General features: G+C 42.6%; 1 protein-coding gene across 2 annotated transcripts in view; it reads left to right on the plus strand.

The window, feature by feature from the left end:
• Positions 1-20,909, plus strand: part of LOC115141612 (limbic system-associated membrane protein-like) — a 504,241-nt gene that overhangs the window by 458,490 nt on the left and 24,842 nt on the right. For both annotated transcript variants that reach the window (XM_029680645.2, XM_029680644.2), the window contains one exon: positions 8,973-9,205. In XM_029680645.2, coding sequence (XP_029536505.1) covers positions 8,973-9,205 — 233 coding nt within the window. The remainder of the gene's footprint in view (positions 1-8,972; positions 9,206-20,909) is intronic.

The raw sequence follows: 20,909 nt of genomic DNA on the forward strand, positions 1-20,909 counted from the left end.
AGCGAGTGCTTCAACGCCAGGCCTCAACTGAAATAAAAATCAGCAACTTCAGAGTAATTTAACTGGTTGCTCTCTCAGTAATCATCTGGGTGACTGGTAGGTTTGTCTTGAGGCAATCTGTTGTGGTGTGTTGGGAGGCAACTTGGGGCAAATCTGTCCTGAAAAACTCACTTCCTCCTTGTCTAACCTGCAGGAAGAGAGATTTCCACCCGGAAAATGTTTACTGCGAGCGTCGACACCTTTGTGATTAATTATTGGCCTGATAAAAAAAAATGGCATTTTATTCCATTGTGTGTATTATTTTGTGGCAGCCATGCATTTCACTGCATTATTAATATTCCTTGTGCTTTCCACTCTTTCATAGTGAGAGAAAGCATGAATTCTAGCAGAGAAAACCACTTTTTCTTGCAGTCACACACCAGGACCGTCTTGCTGTAATCTCATGGAACAGTGCCACGCCACCCGTTCGTTCCTCTGCCTTCCTTCGACAGAAAGCAATTAACGGAATATCTGTAAGCTCCTATATACCATGGCTGAAATGGCGGGGGTATATAATGTACAGCCGGATGGATCATTCATTACTAACAACGTTCATTTATTCCTCCCAATCTATGCACCTTTCAGATTTGGAGATGAGGGATGTCAGATGTTGTCCTCTAAACGTCGACCGCAGAACACCCATTTTTTTCTAGACCACAGCCATGCTTTAGTTTCGTACAAATCTCAGCTCTCGGCTTCTCCACTTTTTCATACAAGCAAATCTTTCTTTGTTCATGTCACACTGTCAGGGCTGCTATGAGTGACTTTAATCATATACACTCAAAGGAATGTCGTACTTTCCGAATCGTCACTTCAACTGACGATGTTTCCTTTTTTTTTTTACGTACCTGAGATATTGTTTCATGTTTTTCAGTTGAAGATATAGCCTGTAACAAAACTTAACTGCTTTGAATATGGAAAGTGTATAATCATAGCACTTATAATGTAATCAAAAAATTACCTTAACTCAGGATGTAGAACTCTGCATAAACCATGTAACCATTAGGCTAATGTATGCGTGTTAAATTAATTCATGCACGCGCACACAATTATGGAGATATTTGGAGCGCTATAACATTTAATGTGTTAATAATCCTTTACTTGTTAATCAAGGTAGCTCTCTGCCTTGGACCTAAAGACCGTTGCATTAGCAGAACACAAATAAATAACACCACACTGTTGTCGGGCAGAACAGACTACTTTGTCTTGTTGCTATTGACTAGGTAACAAACAGTCCAACCTTTTACTGCATGTTTTACTGCTGTTGTCATGACTGTGTACAGTAAAGACATTTATCACAAATGAAACTTAGCAGACCTTCAAACTTGAGAACTGATGAACACTTCTCTTGGGCCTTGACTGACAGAGCCAGGACTGGCTGGCTGAGAGTAGAGAGAAACCTTGGCTATTGTTCCATGTCCAGACTGGGAGGTGAATAGCCTTTTATTTTGATTACACTCGATGGGGGTGTGATGGTGGGCAGATGATGGGCAGGATGAAACAATCACTCTTTAATGCTTTTTTAAATGATCTCTTTTTACAGCTGACACAAACAGACCAAACAGCAACCCCAAGGTTGAAAGTAGTTGACACTTTAGATATTAAAGGTGCACTACGCTGGAATCGCTCTGCCATTTCCTGGTTGGTAAAATTCTAATAGTTCACCTAATTTCAGTTTGTGACAAAACAACCAAGTATTGTGTAGAGAACCATTGTACCATCTAAACCTCTGTGAAATATATATTCGAAACCAAAAATATTGTATTTTCAGCTGTTTGAAGCTGGTGTACCAAACCGAAAGTATGAAAGTTTGAATGAAAGTTAGGAAAAAAGTTAGGAAGCATAGAAATAGCGCACATAATACCGTTTCTTAGATTTGCTTTCAATGAAAAAGACAGATCTATAACTAACATGTCTATGTAAATTTGATCGGGTCGCCCAAAAACGTAAGAGTTGAAGTCGGAAGTTTAAATTACACCTCAGTTTTTCACAATTCCTGACACTTAATCGTAGTAAAAATAGGTCAGTTAGGACCACCCCTTTATTTTAAGAATGTAATATGTCAGAATAATAGTAGAAAAAAATGATTATTTTCAGCTTTTATTTATTTCATCACATTCCCAGTGGGTCAGAAGTTTACATACACTCAATTAGTATTTGGTAGCATTGCCTTTAAATTATTTGACTTGGGTCAAACATTTTGGGTAGCCTTCCACAAGCTCCCTATATCTGATTCAGGTTTGTAGGGTCCTTGCACACGCTTTTTCAGTTCTGCCCACAAATGTTCTATAGGCTTCTGTTCAGGGCTCCAATACCTTGACTTTGTTGTCCTTAAGCCATTTTGCCACACCTTTGTAAGTATGCTTGGGGTCATTGTCCATTTGGAAGACCCATTTGTGACCAAGCTTTAACTTCTTGACATGTTGCTTCAATATAGCCACATAATTTACCTGCCTCATGATGCCATCTATTTTGTGAAGTTAACCAGTCCCTGCTGCAGCAAAGCACCCCCACAACATGATGCTGCCAGCCCGTGCTTCACGGTTGGGATGGTGTTCTTCGGCTTGCAAGCCTCCCCCTTTTTCCTCCAAACATAACGATAGTCATTATGACCAAACAGTTCTATTTTTGTTTCATCAGACCAGAGGACATTTCTCCAAAAAGTACGATCTTCGTCCCCATGTGCAGTTGCAAACCGTAGTCTGGCTTTTTTATGGCGGTTTTGGAGCAGTGGCTTCCTCCTTGCTGAGCGGCCTTTCAGGTCATGTCTATACAGGACTCGTTTTACTGTGGATATAGATACGTTTGTACCTGTTTCCTCTAGCATCTTCACAGGGTCCTTTGCTGTTGTTCTGGGATTGATTTGCACTTTTCACACCAAAGTACATTCATCTCTAGGAGACAGAACGCGTCTTCTTCCTGAGCAGTATGACGGCTGCGTGGTCCCATGGTGTTCATACTTGCGTACTATTGTTTGTCCAGATGAGTTTGTTGACAAGAAATTTGTGGAGTGGTTGAAAAACGAGTTTTAATGGCTCCAACCTAAGTGTATGTAAACTTCCGACTTCAACTGTACATATTGCAGCGTTAGGCTTATACAATTAAAAAAAAAAATAGAGCTTATCAATCAAGCTTGGAGTGTATTCATAAAAACGTCAGATGCAACTCACAACCTCTTCAGAGCCACTCAGAATGTGGAGCGGATGGTCATTGTAGTTATCAACCTCTTAACTTTCCAGACAAGTAATACTGTAAATAAGCAATTTCAACAGTATTACGATTCATACCAAGACTTGAGTGGTCTTCTTATACAAGATGACAGGTGCTTTGTCAAGTCTTGGTAATTAGAGGCCTCTGTGCCAGGGCAATCTAACCTTTAGCACTCCCCCAAGGCCACAAGCAGCAGAGAGGGCGCTATTGCAAAGGCCTCATATGGTCCACCGAGAGGTCTGTGCTAATAGAGCCACGGCATTACAGCTAGTGATATGTAGAGTGAATACAAATCATTCACAGGAGCATACTCCAGTAACCCTGCTGTCTAGAAGCCATACCTCCTTCTTTGCATTACATTATCCTCCTCTCAGTACAGCATTAACATGTCCTCAATAGTGTTTTCCCTATGGATGACACAGAGGGCGTTTTACAGCCAATTATTTTCTAATGTATATTATTTACTGTGAGGGAAGAGGTTGCTTATCTCAGGTTTATCAAGGCACAATGTGCAGAAAGAGCATCTCAGGAGGTTTAATCGAAGCAAGATGCCATTTCCATACATCCCCCTGACTAGGATTCTCAGAGGTATCATCTATCCCACAGTTGTTATGTTCAAGCAATCTTTTCTCACCTCCACAACTAGTTTAGCAAGACAGTTAAAACAACAGTCACTGTACTGTAAGGATTCATCTCACATTATTCATCTCCTAATTGACTGAATATTCAGACAGTGATGTATGTGAACCAGGAGAGCAAGAACAGTGCATGATGGGAAATTATTGCAATGTTTTGTGGCTATTTAGAGGCTTTGTAGTGGAAACCTGCCCAAAGACAAAGGAGAGGGTCTCAATCTTTCCAGATGAATACTGTACATGTCACACGCACACAGCTTCTTCCTCTGCAAGCTGTTCTGAGTGAATCATGTTCAGGAGAAATTACTAAGTGTTCTGGGAAAAAGGAATTCAAAGGAGGTACCAAAAAGTGAAAGGAGCATCCTCAGATAACCAGCAGCCTCCAATCTTTTTTTTGGTTTCTTCTCTCCCCATTTCTCCCTTTTCTTCATTGTACAACGTGTGTTCTGTTGCCACTGTGGGTTTATTTACTTGTACTGTTAGTTACGTTTGTTGTGTTTGTAGCATCTAGAATGAATGGATTTCCTGCAGGTTTCACCCTATGGGCTAGATTCGGATCCAGGGGGCATTGGTATTTTTTTCCGTAATGATATCAATTCCTTTTAAGTCTATGAATAAAATAATAATTTTTCTCACCCTCATAATTTCCCTTTTAAATGCTTCATTGGGACTCTGTGGATTTCATAAAGAACCCTCAAAAACATCACACTTTCCTTATGAATCAAACCAATTAATGTGACCCTCACGACAAACTGTGTCAACACAATTTTACGAGAATAATCACGACTTGTGTTTGAACCCACTTGGCTTAATTTCGTCTTTTGCGTCAATTCAACAGTATGTCTGGAGTTCCTTGGGTCTGTCAAATTACCCGAATGTTCTAAATGGCAGACATGTGAAATGAATTAGTAGGTTGATTATTATGTACACTATACACCAACATGGCTAATTAATCACCTGGTTGTTTATGAACGTGTGAAATCATTATCTGGCATCCGTTGAGGGCCGTCTGCTCTGTACTGTACCTACCAAGGGCTTTTCTATACCTCCTAGTTTCTAAACGAATGCACTGTTCCCTCTAAGCCACGTCCTTGGAGATTACTACCACCTTCCCGGAAATACTCTTAACCTGCTACCGAGAACGTATCTGGGGCGAAGAAATGCTGTAAGGGGAAAAGATATGACCTGGCTTTGATTTGCCTGCTGCTTTTTCCCCCACTGTGTGCTACATGCAAACAGAACGACGTGTAAAAGGAACAGCCCCCGTCACATACCGAAGGAGAAGGGGAGTTGGCCCATGATCAGCCAACATAATTCTCCATCCTTTTAATCAAAACAGTGTTACAGGGGGTTTTGGCCAAGTTGATCGATCGCTTGAGAGAGCGCATCTGTGATTATGTAAGTGAGCTGGTTGTTTTCAGTTTTTTTGCGCCCTGCCTGTAGAGCAGCTGTGCCTCCCACCACCCCCTCACACCACCTCAGCATGGTTCAGTCCAGTCCATTCTGCTTGGGGGGGAGTATGAAGGGAGTACAGGGTGAGTAGCTGTCTGCCAGAGCCTGGCACGTCTCCCCTCTCATTAGTCTCCCACTATGCCTCTGCTGCCTGTATTGTGAGCTGTGGGCTTCCCCTACGGTGAACCCTGCAGCATGGCCGCGGCCCAGCTCAGCAGCACAGGCATCCGTCAAACACAACAGACCCCTGTCATCCTGCCTGCCTCACCACCTGCCTGCTGCTTGCCAAAGCAGAGGTTGCTTAGAGACGGGGAGAGAGGGAGGCAGGAGCCGCTTGCCTTCTAAGGCAGCCGCTTGTTAGTTTGAACAGGAAAAAGGTTTGGCTGGCGCCCTGCATGCGGTGGCCAGGGAGCTTGGGTTTGTGAAGTATTTATGAAGCGCGATGAGGAAACTGATGTGCTCCCACTGTAGTCCTGCTCACCTGACGGGGAGTCCAGTGTGTTTCTGATTGGAGGGCGGAGGGTTAGAAAGGGTTCCTATTGGCTGATAAAGGGATTGGAAAAAGCTTTAATTAAGAGACATGTACAGTAACTCAGATGTCATGGCCATTGGTTACTATTAGGGTTTGCCGGTGGAGGTTTTAAAAAATATATATATATATATATATTTCACTATGTCAGTTAAGAACAAATTATCTTTTTACAATGACGGCCTAAACCGGCCAAACCCGGACAACACTGGGCCAATTGTGCGCCACCCTATGGGACTCCCAATCACAACCGGTTGTGATACAGCCTGGATTCGAATCAGGGTGTCGCCTCAAGCACTGAGATGCAGCGCCTTACACCGCAGCGCCACTTGGGAGCCCCAAAACTGTTTTAGCAGAGGATGGTTTCGATCCATCGACCTCTGGGTTATGGGACCAGCACGCTTCCGCTGCACCACTCTGCTTCCCGAATGGGTTGTAGACATCTGTGGATAAGTAAGAGAGAACCTGGGCCCGTATGTATCAAGCGTTTCAGAGTAGCAGTGTTCATCTAGGATCAGGTTTCCTCTGTCCATATTCATGATTGGGCAACTCTGATCCTAGATCAGCATTCTTACTCTGAGACGCTTTACAAATACGGGCCCAGTTATTAAGGTGGTAACCCTCCTAGATTTCTGATAAGCCACCTCTCCTTCGATAGGGAAGGCCACAGTAGTGACACTACTACATGTGAGAACCCCTTAGAGTCATTGTGAAACAACTTCTGCTCCCCGACTAATTCACTTTCTGTTTTGAATATACTCTATATACTGTGTCGAGTGGCTGAGTTTTCAATTTGCATTTTCGGCATATGTCTGCCAGGTTATATTATATCCATTCTCATTGATTCAGACGTCCCCTTAGATTTATTCAGTAAGCAGGCGCTCTAACACACACAGTCTTATACACGGCGTAAGGCTCTGACAGCAATGCAACAAGCCGAGCTAAACAAGAGGATACTGATGTCCTTTTTAATCAGGAGGAAAACCAATACTGTTCACCTAGATATGTTTGTGGTCCTCTGTATAGCTCCGTTGGTAGAGCGTGGTGCTTGCAACGGCAGGATAGTGGATTCGATTCCTGGGGACCACCCGTACGTAAAATGTATGCACGCATGACTGTAAGTCGCTCTGGATAAAAACATTTGCTATATATTATATATTTATCAGAAGAAAGAGCAAAGCGGGGAGAACTGGAGAAATCGAAAAGAGCTTAAAGGGATCCTCAGGGATTTTGACAAATTTACTTCCCCAGAGTTAGATGAACTCATGGATACCATTTTTATGTCTCTGCGTGCACTTTGAAGGAAGTTGCTAACTAGCACTTGCGCAATTGCTAACTGCAATAAATCTTGTTAGCATTGCCTCACAAAACTACCCCAAACTTCCTTCATACTGGATACAGAGACATATAAATGGTATCTAATAGTTCATCTGACTCTGGAGAAGTAGATAAAGGGCCTCATTGCCAAAATCCTGAAGTATCTTTTTAAGTGCAGCTATCCCTCAGAGATGCCTCGGATTAGGAGGAGTCATTTTCATTCCAATAATTAACCTTTGTTTATCTTTGGTCACTACATATAGGGATCATTCCCTATATCCAATAGACCTACAGTACCAGTCAAAAGTTTGGACACACCTACTCATTCAAGGGTTTTTCTTTATTTTTACTATTTTCTACATTGAAGAATAATAATGAAGACATAAGAACTATGAAGTAACACATGGAATCATGTAGTAACTAAAAAGTGTCAAACCAATCAAAATATATTTGAGATTCTTCAAAGTAGCCATCCTTTGCCTTGAAGACAGCTTTGCACACTCTTGGCATTCTCTCAACCAGCTTCACCTGGAATGCTTTTCCAACAGTCTTATAGGAGTTCCCACATATGCTGAGCACTTGTCGGCTGCCTTTCCTTCACTCTGCAGTCCAACTCATCCCAAACCATCTCAATTGGGTTGAGGTTGGGTGATTGTGGAGGACAGGTCATCTGATTTAGCACTACATCACTCTCCTTCTTGGTCAAATAGCCCTTACACAGCCTGGAGGTGTGTTGGGTCGTTGTCTTGTTGAAAAACAAATGATAGTCCCACTAAGCCCAAACCAGATGGGATAGAGTATTGCTTCAGAATTCTGTGGAAGCCATGCTGGTTAAGTGTGCCTTGAATTCTAAATAAATCACAGACAGTGTCACCAGCAAAGCACCCCCACACCATCACACCTCCTCCCCCGTGCTTCACGGTGGGAACCACACATGCGGAAATCATCAGTTCACCTATTCTGCATCTCACAAAGACACAGCGGACAGATTTCCACAGGTCTAATGTACATTGCCTGTGTTTCTTGGCCCAAGCAAGTCTCGTCTTCTTATTGGTGTCCTTTAGTAGTGATTTCTTTGTAGAAATTTGACCATGAAGACCTGATTCTCCTCTGAACAGTTGATGTTGAGATGTGTCTGTTACTTGAACTCTGAAGCATTTATTTGGGCTGCATTTTCTGAGGCTGGTAACTCTTATCCTCTGCAGCAGAGGTAACTATGGGTCTTCCTTTCCTGTGGCAGTCCTCATGAGAGCCAGTTTCATCAAAGCACTTGATGGTTTTTCGACTGCCCTTCAAAGTTCTTGACATTTTCCGGATTGACTGACCTTCATGTCTTAAAGTAATGATAGACTGTCTTTTAGCTTTGCTTATTTGAGCTGTTCTTGCCATAATATGGACTTGGTATTCAATCTGTTCATTTAAATTCCAGGTGACTACGTCATGAAGCTGGTTGAGAGAATGCCAAGAGTGTGCAAAGCTGCCATCAAGGCAAAGGGTTGCTAATTTGAGGAATCTCAAATATCAAATATATTTTGATTTGTGTAACAATTTTTGGTTACTACATGATTCCATATGTGTTATTTCATATTTTTGATGTCTTCACTATTACTCTACAATGTAGAAAATAGTAAAAATAAAGAAAAACCCTTGAATGAGTGGGTGTGTCCAAACCTTTGACTGGTATTGTACATCGATTTTAATATTAATTTCACGCGGTTCTGGTGCATACTTGTTTTCAAATCAACCTGATTCGTAACTTGGTAAATTTCCTCTCTTTTTTGTCCTTCCAGGTGTTACGTGGATGATAAGGTGTCCAAAGTTGCCTGGCTCAACCGATCCAACATCATCTTCGCTGGGGAGGACAAGTGGTCGCTGGACCCACGTGTGGACCTAGTGAACAAGGGCCAGCTGGAGTACAGCCTTCGCATCCAGAAAGTGGATGTGTACGACGAGGGCTCCTATACATGCTCCATCCAGACCAAACAGCAGTCCAAGACCTCTAATGTACATCTCATTGTCCAAGGTAGGCACTAGCACAATTAACCAATCAATTAACCAATAAATCCATCAATCAATCCAAAAAGTGTATTTATAACGCCCTTTTTACAGTAAAAGTTTTCAGTGACTTGGCCATTATTAGGTTCTGAACGAACAGTAAAGTAAAAACTCAAGAGTAAAAACTCAAATGGACGACTAGAAACAGCTCAAACCAAGTTTTTTCACCACTGGGTCATACAGCAGCAAAGACAAAGACATGTTTATACAAAGCACATATCTTTATACACTCCTACTGGGCGGAGTCAACTCCTTGCATGTCTAAGATACACAATCCTCATTAGTTAGGCAGAAACACAGTAGGTCCCTCTTCCTGGTATTGTTATGGCCCTGCCTAAGTCTAGGACCGTGTGTGTGTGTGTCTGTGTGTGTGTGTGTGTGATAGGACTATAATCAGATGGTCTTCGGGGGCCACCTCCCAGCAGTGTCTTCTCTCTTCATCTGTTGACCTTATCTCGAGTTGAGTTCCACATCCCTTATGGTCCTGGTTCCTCAGCAACTGGCCTGCCTTATCAACAACTAACACTAGACACTTGCCCTTTGCCTCCCTCCTTAGGAACATTCATATTCAACAATAACATACTTGAACAGAATATTAACTTTCTGCACTTCCCCTTTTCTCTCTCAGTAACTTTCCACACACCTAGTTCCTCTTGACCCTTCATTGACCCCTAACATATACATTCCTTATACATGTAAAGTAATCAATAAGTTCTAGTATGGTAACATGACTAAGTATATTTCAAGCTAGAATCTAACTCCATGTACTGTACGTAGCTGCCTGTCTCAAGACTAACAGCCCACCATCTTCCTCCATCAACCAGCAGCCCACCTATGAGTCTCTGTAATCTCCTTGTGTTCCATATTATCTGGACAGCTGACAGGGTGTTCTCTTTAGCTGTCAAGAACTCCTTATCAACTGTCCACACAGTATGAAAGACAAGGAGATGTCTGTCTGCTCGGCAGAATGTAGATCTGAGGCCCTCGCTGTGAGGTCTTGTTTCTTGCCGTTTCACCTGAAGCAATTTCCAGTAGTTCTTTACCTTTGTCTTGGTGCACTTGTGCTGCATATCAAACCTGAAGCTGAAATTCAAGTTAACCCATTAATGTTCATTTGTTTGTGCAATAATTGTGTCTATATTCTGTCTAACAGCACCATTAATGGCAGCACCACCCGCCTATTGCAAATGAATCTCAGACAAATAGTGATATGATTAGGGGTGGAAGATGGATGATAACCCAAGATAGCATTTTACCACACAAAAGCTACAGGAGAACGCTGTCTGTTCACGTAGCGATGAAGAGCTGATCTATTAATAGCACTGAAAGGTCAATACATGAATTGATGCTTGTGCCGTGTTCTAAGTGGATCTGTTCCAGCAAATTGTTCCCTGTTATCAGAATCCCATTGGGTTCAATTAGACACTGCTTGATCATTGGTTCTTCTCATATAGTCTTCCTGTGTTTCCATTTACCTGCACATATTTCATGACTGACATTTAGAGCTAAACATGGATTCTACATTGTTTTTCACCATTCATTACATTTTCTCTCCAGTAGTCCTCAGTCCTAATCTTCAACTGTTATGTGGATATGAGATAGCATTAGCCTGGTCTCAGGTCTGTTTGTGGTGTCTTGCCAACTCCTACAGTCATTGTTATAACAATGTGACAAAATGACCATATGAGTTGGCAAGACAGCTCAAACGGATCAGGGACCAGCTTACTTTTTCCTGTGGGAAGCATTGTATTCATTTCCTCCCCCCATGCTGAAACTATGGCGTCATATTGAAAGCATATCACATCCCACCGCGTTAGTAATAGTAGAATTCTGGCTGGCTATAGGAGAAAGTCACATCGTCATCACACCATTCAATTATCCAACACACATTTACTGCTGAATAGAGAATTTTTTGCACATAGTTTAGGGTGGAAATGTCTGCCAGACGAAGTGAAACGCTGTGTGTGGTGTCCCTTTCAACGACACATAAAGAAACTCCAAAAGCAGAGTAAAACAAGTTAAATGGCTAGTCACCCTTCCTTCTTTTATGAAAGTGTTTCCAGCAGCAAGCAGCCCAATGCCTCTTCCTGCTAGTTAGCTGGCGGAGACCATGCTCATGTAACCGAAGCTGACACACTTTCTGCTAGCAGGGACACCAGTGTAATTGGAAAACAAATGAGTAAATTTGCTGTGAATAATAAAGCCATGAACTTGCAGCGTGCTTAAAGGCATTGGCGCTCAAAGACAGGGTCATTGCACATGACGCGAATCACAATATGGCGATTTTGCCAGCCCATTCGCTTTTGATTTGAATGAAACCCGAGCTAGCAGTTGATGTGGAGCTGTTGACAGTCTGTGTGACTATGATACTCCGACACCATTGGTTGACTTTAGTGTTTGCTTGGTATATGAGAGAGTGACAGTGTGTCAAGAGCAATGTGTGTATGCTGGTCGTGTGATGAATGTTTTGAGACCATTGAAATCTGTCAATAAAATGGATTCCATGATGACTCCTATTGCAGCTGGCAACAGTAAGCTGTTTTTTTTGTGCGGCAAACGGGACCGCTTTGTCAGCAGATTTTTATCAGGATTGATTTGTTCGCTTTTGAAATTAATGTCAGCATTATTCAATCTTTATTCAAAAATCTAAATCATTTAAATTAGAGCGCTAAGCAGCAACACGGGGTTCTTAGCAGACAAGCACACAGATCCACCATGCAGTAAATAGATACTGCTATAAACGCCGATGGCCCGCAAGCCAGGTTTTCAGATGCAAAAAAATATATAAAATATATGTATATAGTACCAGTCAAAAGTTTGGACACACCTACTCATTCAAAGGTTTTTCTAAATTTGTACTATTTTCGACATTGTAGAATAATAGTGAAGACATCAACACTTTGAAATGACACATATGGAATCATGTAGTAACCATAAAAGTGTTAAACAAATCAAACTGTGTTATATTTGAGATTCTTCAAAGTAGCCACTCTTTGCCTTGATGACAGCGTTGCACACTCATGGCATTCTCTTAACCAGCTTCACCTGAGCACTTGTTGTCTGCTTTTCGTTCACTCTGCGGTCTAACTCATCCTAAACCATCTCAGTTGGGTTGAGGTCGGGTGATTGTGAAGGCCAAGTCATCTGATGCAGCACTCCATCACTCTCCTTGGTCAAATAGCCCTTACACAGCCTGGGGGTGTGTTGGGTCATTGTCCTGTTGAAAATCAATATAGTCCCACTAAGCGCAAGCCAGATGGGATAGCTTTTTTTGCCATAATATGGACTTGGCTATTTTCTGTATACACCCCCCCCCCTACCTTGTCACAACACTGAAAACTGATTGGCTCAAATGCATTAAGAAGGAAATAAATACACTCCAGGTGACTACCTCATGAAGCTGGTTGAGAGAATGCCAAGATTGTGCAAAGCTGTCATTAAGACAAAGGGTTGAAGAATCTCAAATCTCAAATATATTATTGATTTGTTTAACACTACTTTTTTTATATATTTTTTTTTTACACTTTCATTGTTGGACCAAAAAGATTGTTTGGAAATTCACTCCAAGTGATTTTAATTTTGGAAAACTGTTCCCAATTATTACCACTCATAATAGAGAGACATATGTGATCGTATACAAATAATAATAATAAATAATAATTGACTGGATTTATATAGCGCTTTTCTCCCAAATTAGGTATTCAAAGCATTTTACATAGTAGGGGGAAACTCACCTCATCCACCATCAATGTGTAGCACCCACCTCAGTGATGCACCGCGACCTTTTTTGTGCCAGAACGCTCAACACATATCAGGTGAGGAGTGATGCAGTGCATTCGGAAAGTATTCAGAAGCCTTGATTTTTCCACATTTTGTTACGTTACAACCTTATTCTAAAATGGATTCAATTGTATTTTTTCCTCATCAATCTACACGTGATACCCCATAATGACAAAGCAAAAACTGTTTTTTAGATTTATTTGCAATTTTCTAACAAAATGCAGACCCTTTACTCAGTACCTTGTTGAAGAACCTTTGGAAGCGATTACAGCCTCAAGTCTTCTTGGGTATGATGCTACAAGCTTGGCACACCTGTATTTGGGGAGTTTATCTCATTCTTCTCTGCAGATCCTCCCAAGTTCTGTCAGGTTGGGTGGAGAGCGTTGCTGCACAGCTATTTTCAGGTCTCTCCAGAGATGTTTGATCGGGTTCAAGTCCGGGCTCTGGCTGGGACACTCCAGGACATTGATACTTGTCCTGAGGCCACTCATGCGTTGTCTTGGCTGTGTGCTTAGGGTCGTTGTCGTGTGTTGAAAGGTGAACCTTCGTCCCAGTCTGAGGTCCTAAGCGCTTTGGAGCAGGTTTTCATCAAGGATATCTCTGTACTTTGCTCCGTTCATCTTCCCCTTGATCCTGACTAGTCTCCCAGTCCCTGCCGCTGAAAAACATCCCCACAGCATGATGGTGCCACCACCATGCTTCACCGTAGCGATGGTGCCAGGTTTCCTCCAGAAGTGACACTTGGCATTCAGGCCAAGGAGTTCAATCTTGGTTTCATCAGACCAGAGAATCTGGTTTGTCATGGTCTGAGAGTCTGGGAATTCCTCGTTCGTGGGAAATAATTGCAATCCCCAATCCCTATCACGAGTGGGGTTCATCGGGTTATGAGTGGGGTTCATCGGGTTCCTTTAAGTGACTTTTGGCAAACTCCAAGTGGGCTGTCATGTGCCTTTTACTGAGGAATGGCTTCTATATGGCCACTCTACCAGAAAGTCCTGATTGGTGGAGTGCTGCAGAGATGGTTGTCATTTTGGAAGGTTCTCCTGTCTCCACAGAGAAACTCTGCAGTTCTGTCAGAGTGAATCTGACAGAACTCTGACCAAGGCCCTTCTCCCCTTATTGCTCAATTTCACTGGGCAGCGAGCTCTAAGAAGAGTCTTGTTGGTTCCAAACTTCTTCCATTTAAAATTATGGAGGCCACTGTGTTCTTGGGGACCTTCAATGCTGCAGACATTTTTGGTACCCTTCCCCAGATCTGTGCCTCAACACAATCCTGTCTCGGGGGTCTCCAGACAATTCATTCAACCTCATGTCTTGTTTAGTTTTTTTGCTCTGACGCACTGTCAACTGTGGGACCTTATATAGAGAGGTGTGTGCCTTTCCAAATCATGTCCAATCAACTGAATTTACCACAGGTGGACTCCAATCAAGTTGTAGAAACATCTCAAGGATAATCGATGGAAACAGGATGCACCTGAGCTAATTTTCGAGTTTCATAGCAAAGGGTCTGAAAACTTGTAGATAAGATATTTCTGTTTTTATTTTTTATACACTTGCATAAAGTTCTAAAAATCTGTTTTTGCTTTGTCATTATGGGGTATTGTGTGCAGATTGATGAAAGGGAAAAAACGATTTAATCCATTTTAGAATGAGGCTGTAACATAACAAAATGTGGAGAAAGGGAAGGGGTCTGAATACTTTCTGAATGCACTGTACATGCCAATTAGGAATGAGAGGGATGATTAAGTGGCCATGATGGATTGTGGTTCAGGTTGGAAATGTATTCATGACTGGGGTGAACACCCCTACTCTTACAATAATTACCATGGGATTTTCAATGACCACAGAGAGTCAGGACACCCATTTTAACATCCCATCCGAAAGACTGCACCCAACGCAGGGAAGTGTCCCCAAATGTAATCAGGGTTTGAAATTATTAAGTTTTAGTCAAATATTATTTCTGTTTATGCTTCGTGCGGTCAATTTGCTATGTAAAAATATTTGTTTTATAAGTTCCAGCACCCCGACCATCTGCTCAAGAATAAATTGTCCCGCAGCTGAATCTAGTTGATGATCCCTTCCCTACTTGTTTACAAAATTGGTCAAAACACTCATTTGTGTTTCCTTTACCATCACCATATGAATAACCATTAGCAACCTCCTGCTGGGTTGCCTCGGCTGTCTTTCAATGCATGAGATTGTCGTTATTTGGCTAAGGATTAACACAAAGTCCACATGCCACATTTTGAGTCAATCAAAGTGGCAGTTAATGAAAGGAATTGGTTGACATCAAATTGATTTGGTCATAAAAACTGCTCTCGCGATAACCCCAATTCCACGCTGATAATGATAGATAAGTGTTGTTTCATCTCAATCATCGTCATAAAGGATCTGCATTGTTATTCCTTTATCTCCGATCAATACGGTGGTGATCCACAATGGCTTTGCCCGAATTTAGCCCCGTATCACAATGGTGTGGTATTTAATGGTGTGAACCGAGACGCTTACTAAGGCAGTGTGTCACTCTAAAGAGCAGCGGAGAGGGAGGGTTAAGAAATTCAACTTTAAAGTCTGCATAAGGAGGAGGAACTGACCTTCACCAATTATCATGGGACAATTGAAACCTTTCAGTGGTTCTTCAGGAAGCCATCTCCCCCACCCACCTTTCCTTGCTGCAAAAGCTCCTTATTGCCAGGGCCATTGTCAGGCACATTGTGTTACTAGTCTTTCTGGGGGTGGCTTTAATGGTACAGCTGCCAAGTGGATCGGTGGCTGTTCCCGGCCGCCAACCCACCCCCCTAGAAAATAATGTCTGTCTTCTCCATGCCCATTATTTTAGCGATTGTATGTGAGGAACAGAATGCCACAACTGCACATATTGTCTGTCACCTTTGAACCCCCTAAAGAAACGGACTCCTTGATGTTTTAATGAAGGAAACAATTTAGTATTCCGTTTTCTCCTTGGCTGAAACCATGGGGGAAAAAAGGCATCTCCTGCTCCGCAGAAGAGGCGCCTTATGCATTTAAATGGGGACCATCCCACAGACACACGTGACTTCAGACTCATCAATCGGGCTTCAGGTGTAAGGCTGCCATGTTTCAGAGGAGGTCCGTCCCATCATTCCTGGAGAGCCTCTCCTTTTTCCACTTTTCAAGACTCTGTAATATAGATGGCCAACATCTTTACATGTTATGCATAGAAAATGGAGTGCTGACCTGGCCACATGCTCTCTGTCTCACCTGGCAACTGGTCTGAAAATATCCTCTCCCCAGCTATGCTTTAATAGAGTCCTGTCACATATGTCAGGCTGTTTCGGCCCTACAACAGTCCTCAGGTCAGCAGTATGCTCGTTTTGGGCACTCAACACAGGTCGTTCACACTGTTAGGGCCTTGCTCCCACTCTTATTGCCAACTGTGAAAGAGCTGGCCAATGGTCCAATCTCAGGACTGAAAAGACTTAGGCCCCAGAACTGTGAATAGCTTGTCCTGTCAATCATTCACTCCTACAACCCAATAGTAGCATTTTGTTGAAGGGATCTGTGCTATTATTGGATTAGTTGACTGATACTGACCATTGTTTCTGCTCATTCAGATATACATCTCCCTTCAGCCCATCACATGCACTTTGAGATCATTTTTGTATAATGAAAAGCGCTTTACAAATGTAACATATTACTAATATTATTATCACTACAGACGAGTAACTTTATTTGAAATGAACAAAATAAGGATTATTCCCCTCTCCACTCAGACCACTCCAAGACAGTCCTAGCTAAATTCTTGCTTGAGAAATTGCTCATTGCTAAGAAGCTATTTTTGTTTCATTTTGACCATGTTTAATTGAAAACGATCACAGTAGGTCTCCCGAGTGGCACAGCGGTCTTAAGGTACTGCATCGCAGTGCTTCCGGGTTCAGAAGAATGGTTTGGCAGGTCATGTTTTGGAGGACGCATGACTCTACTTTCGCCTCTCCCGAGTTGCAGCGATGAGACAAGATCATAATCATGAAATTGGGGAGGAAAAAGTGGGTAAAAATGTGGATTTGATATTGAGGTAAAAATGGCTGCATTGGACCTTTAACATCCATTGCCTCCTTACGTGCCAAGCATAATTGTCACTCCAAAATATCTGTTTTGTTGACAGCACAACATTTTGAAAGGATCACATTGTTTTGAACTTAACATTCACTTTTGCAGTCATAATCACATGCACAAAATGGGGTTAAGTGACGAATACTAATGATCAGTTCTAAAAGATTTTAGTTTTACCATGTTTATTGCATTAATGCTGAAGGTCAGAAGTACAGTATTACCTATAGATGTAGGATCTTAATTTGATCCCTCTTTTGTTAATGAGAATGTTCCTGAGCATCAGGAAATGCAAACTTGTACTCTGTTTGAGTTTTAAAGTTAGTCATTTCCACTTTGCCCTAATGGAAAATGTATCAACCCCTAACAAAATCCATTCATTATAATCCACATAATTATTCACATTTCCTGTTGCTGCAGGGTTATTTTCCTGCTGTAGCAAACTGACTCAAATTAAGATCCTACATCTGTAGAATATGACCGGAAAACAGTCTTGTGACTAGCATCCGAAGCGTATCCAAATATAGTAGGCTAGAGAGCTTAGACTCAGCAATGGCACCTGTTATGAGTTAGTGTTTCATTGGCATGCTAGGCACATCTCCGCATATGTTTTTTAAATAAATGTGTTAGTTGAATGCACAAACTCAAATAGTTCTCCGTTCTCCAGCTGTCTAGAGGGCAGTTTTGTTTGGCCAAAAAGCTGATATAACATTTCCACATTAAAGTCCTCAAGATGTGTGTTCACTGTACATTCCCTATTATAACCTGTAGACAACAGTACAGTTCTTTGGCTGCTCTGAACACTGAGTCTGACACACTGACACAATATGTCGAGTGCAAATCTACAAACTCCTTCTGGAATATACACTGAGTGTACAAAACGTTAGGAACATGCTCTTTCCATGACACAGACTGGTCAGGTGAATCCAGGTGAAGGCTGCGATCCCTTATTGATGTCACCTGTTAAATCCACTTCAATCAATGTAGATGAAGGTGAGGAGACAGGTTAAAGAAGGGTTTTTAAGCCTAGACACATGGATTGTGTATGTGTGCCAATTTAGAGGGTGAAGTGCCTTTGAACAGGGTATGGTAGTAGGTGCAAGTGGCACCGGTTTGAGTCAAGAACTGCAATGCTACTGGGTTTTTCACACTCAGCAGTGTCGAGTGTGTATCAAGAATGGTCCATCACCCAAAGGACATCAAGCCAACTTCACCCAACTGTGGGAAGCATTGGAGTCAACATGGGCCAGCATCCCTGTGGAACGCTTTTAACACCTTGTAGAAACCATGCCCCAACGAATTGGGGCTTTCCTGAGGGCAAACCAGATGCAACTGAATATTAGAGAGCATGTTAAAGGTTTTCCAGGAGTTGTTGTTCTGCCAATATTGTAAACACTCAAGATAATATGTTGTTCCTTTTGGAATTCCATAATGATTATGAGTCTCTCTCCCTCCCTCCCTCCCTCCCTCCCCCACCCCCACCCCCCCCTCCCTCCCCCCCCCCCGCCCCCTCCCCCCCCTCCCTCCCTCCCTCCCCCTCCCCCTCCCCCTCCCCCCCTCCCCTCTCTACCACTCTCTCCCTCTCTCCCACTCTCCCCCTCCCTCTCTCTCCCTCCCCCTTCTCCCCTCCCCTCGCTCCCTCCAACCCCCTCTCCTCCCTCTCACTCCCTCTCTGCCCCTCCCTCTCTCCCCCTCCCTCTCTCTCCCCCTCCCTCTCTCTCTCCCCCTCCCACTCTCTCCCCTCCCACTCTCTCCCCCTCCCCCTCCCACTCTCTCCCCCCCCCTCCCTCCTCCCCCTCCCCCTCCTCTCTGAAGTGCACCACTTGGTAAGTATGTTTGCCTATGGCATTACAGAGAGGAGTAGGCTAGTCCAACAGTTAAGGCAGTCAACCAAAACAGCTTGGATGTGACTTAGTTAGTTCAGATAGATTTGACACTGGGAGGTTTTCAGATATTTCCCTGGTCTCCCCACTACCACAGCTGTTCAGTACTAACAGTCAGAGTATATGAAGCTCAGTCCAGGCTAATAGTCTGGATAGAAACATCAGTCACTCAGTCAATACCATTGGGTCTGGTTGATTCTGGTTCAACTTGATTCTTGCTACATCAAGTTGAAATGGAAATAGAAGAGAACCGCATACTAACCAAGAACTGCATTGACTGGTGGGGTCCAATCAATGCTGCTTAAGCAGTGTTTTTGCAGTCTTTCTTTACAGATTGCTGCCCTGGCTTTCTCATGTCTTATTCTGAGAATTGGAAAACATTAATTTAGCTATTTTATTTGCCCACTGGGTAAAAAAAAAAAGTATGTTTTTGCTGTTGCGTAAATTTTGCAGTGCATGTTTGTTCGTATTATTTTTTTAAAATGCTTACATCGTAACGCAACAGTGGTCCCTTACCTTGCTCAACACGTAAGCACAAACCAAACACAAAAAAGCAAAACAGTTTGATAGGCATGGGATATTCAATTGAACGAAGCCTACGACAGAGGAAGGGAGGGGAAAAGATGACTTTCAAAGTGGCACCAATAGAATGGGTGTGAAAACGGAGGTTTCCCCTTACTGCATTGATCCCAAGCCTTCTAAGCCATTACCATTATGGTGACAAGACAGTCTATCAATCAGACTCTAAATTGAATAAAAAAGACTTTGATCCCGTTGCTTGTTTAATCCAAGTGGCTGTAAAGTAAAGGGGTCCAAAGGGCTCGTCTCTGGAGAGACAAGTTAATAGTCTTTCCCTCCCATCACGGCCTGCACTTTACCTCGTCCAACATTATTGTACAAGAACGGAGAGCAATCAGGAATATTGATTACCTGCTCTGATTGCTGGTTTGAGTGCTAGAATCCACGTTCTTAGTGCTTTTAGCTGTAGATGAATTAAGCCAAAAGGCCAGGTGAGCATTGCTTCAATCAAGACATGCTAGCCGGGACCTACAGTTGTTTTGTTGTTGATGAGGTTGTAGGTGGAACTGCGTTAGAGCTCTCAAATCCACAAGCAGCTCCAGGTATTATAGCCTACCTATTGTGGACATTGCGTTGGCTGCACAGAGTTGCGTAGTAAGAAATCCCACGCAGCCGTGCTAACAAATTCAAATGCTGGAATGTGTGATGTAATCTAAATTGGGCAGATAGAAATCCTCATTATTTTATTTAATGTTGTTTTTTGTGTGTTTTTTTGAGTGTTGGTATTTCTATATAGCCTACACTTTCTCGTTCTGAACTTCTAACCCGAGTGGGACGGGGTGTGGCTTCCGCTCACCGATTTGACAGCTCTAACTCAGTTACACCTCCAACATATCGAGTGGGACGGGGTGTGGCTTCCGCTCACCGATTTGACAGCTCTAACTCAGTTACACCTCCAACATATCGGGCGCGATCCACAGCTAAGGCTCTTTCCTTTGTCATTAATTGACAAAATGCTATAACATATGATGTAGTTAGCTGATACTTAAAATACCTATCCAGGCGTTGTAAGATCTGTTCGGCGTCAGAACCAGCCAAGCAGTGGAACGACTATCGTCTAAATAAAAACAATGATCTGCTATGCAGGTGAAAGATGTCGCAGGTTTACGCCGAACTGATTGAATCTAGAAGGTGGTTTGTGATAGGTCTTTCAATTTCTGTCTTATCAGCAGTGATAGGAATCCACAGAGTATCTTCGGAACACACCTTTTTCTCTAGTTTCCACTTGAGAAGGGTTGGATGGAGGATTGTCTGTTATAGAGTGGCCATTTACGATAATTTCACAGATGTTCACACTGACCAATAAGATTACATGACGGATGATCTTATTGAAATATAGAT

This window comes from Oncorhynchus nerka, linkage group LG14 (genome assembly GCF_034236695.1).
Source record: "Oncorhynchus nerka isolate Pitt River linkage group LG14, Oner_Uvic_2.0, whole genome shotgun sequence".
NCBI lineage: Eukaryota > Metazoa > Chordata > Actinopteri > Salmoniformes > Salmonidae > Oncorhynchus > Oncorhynchus nerka.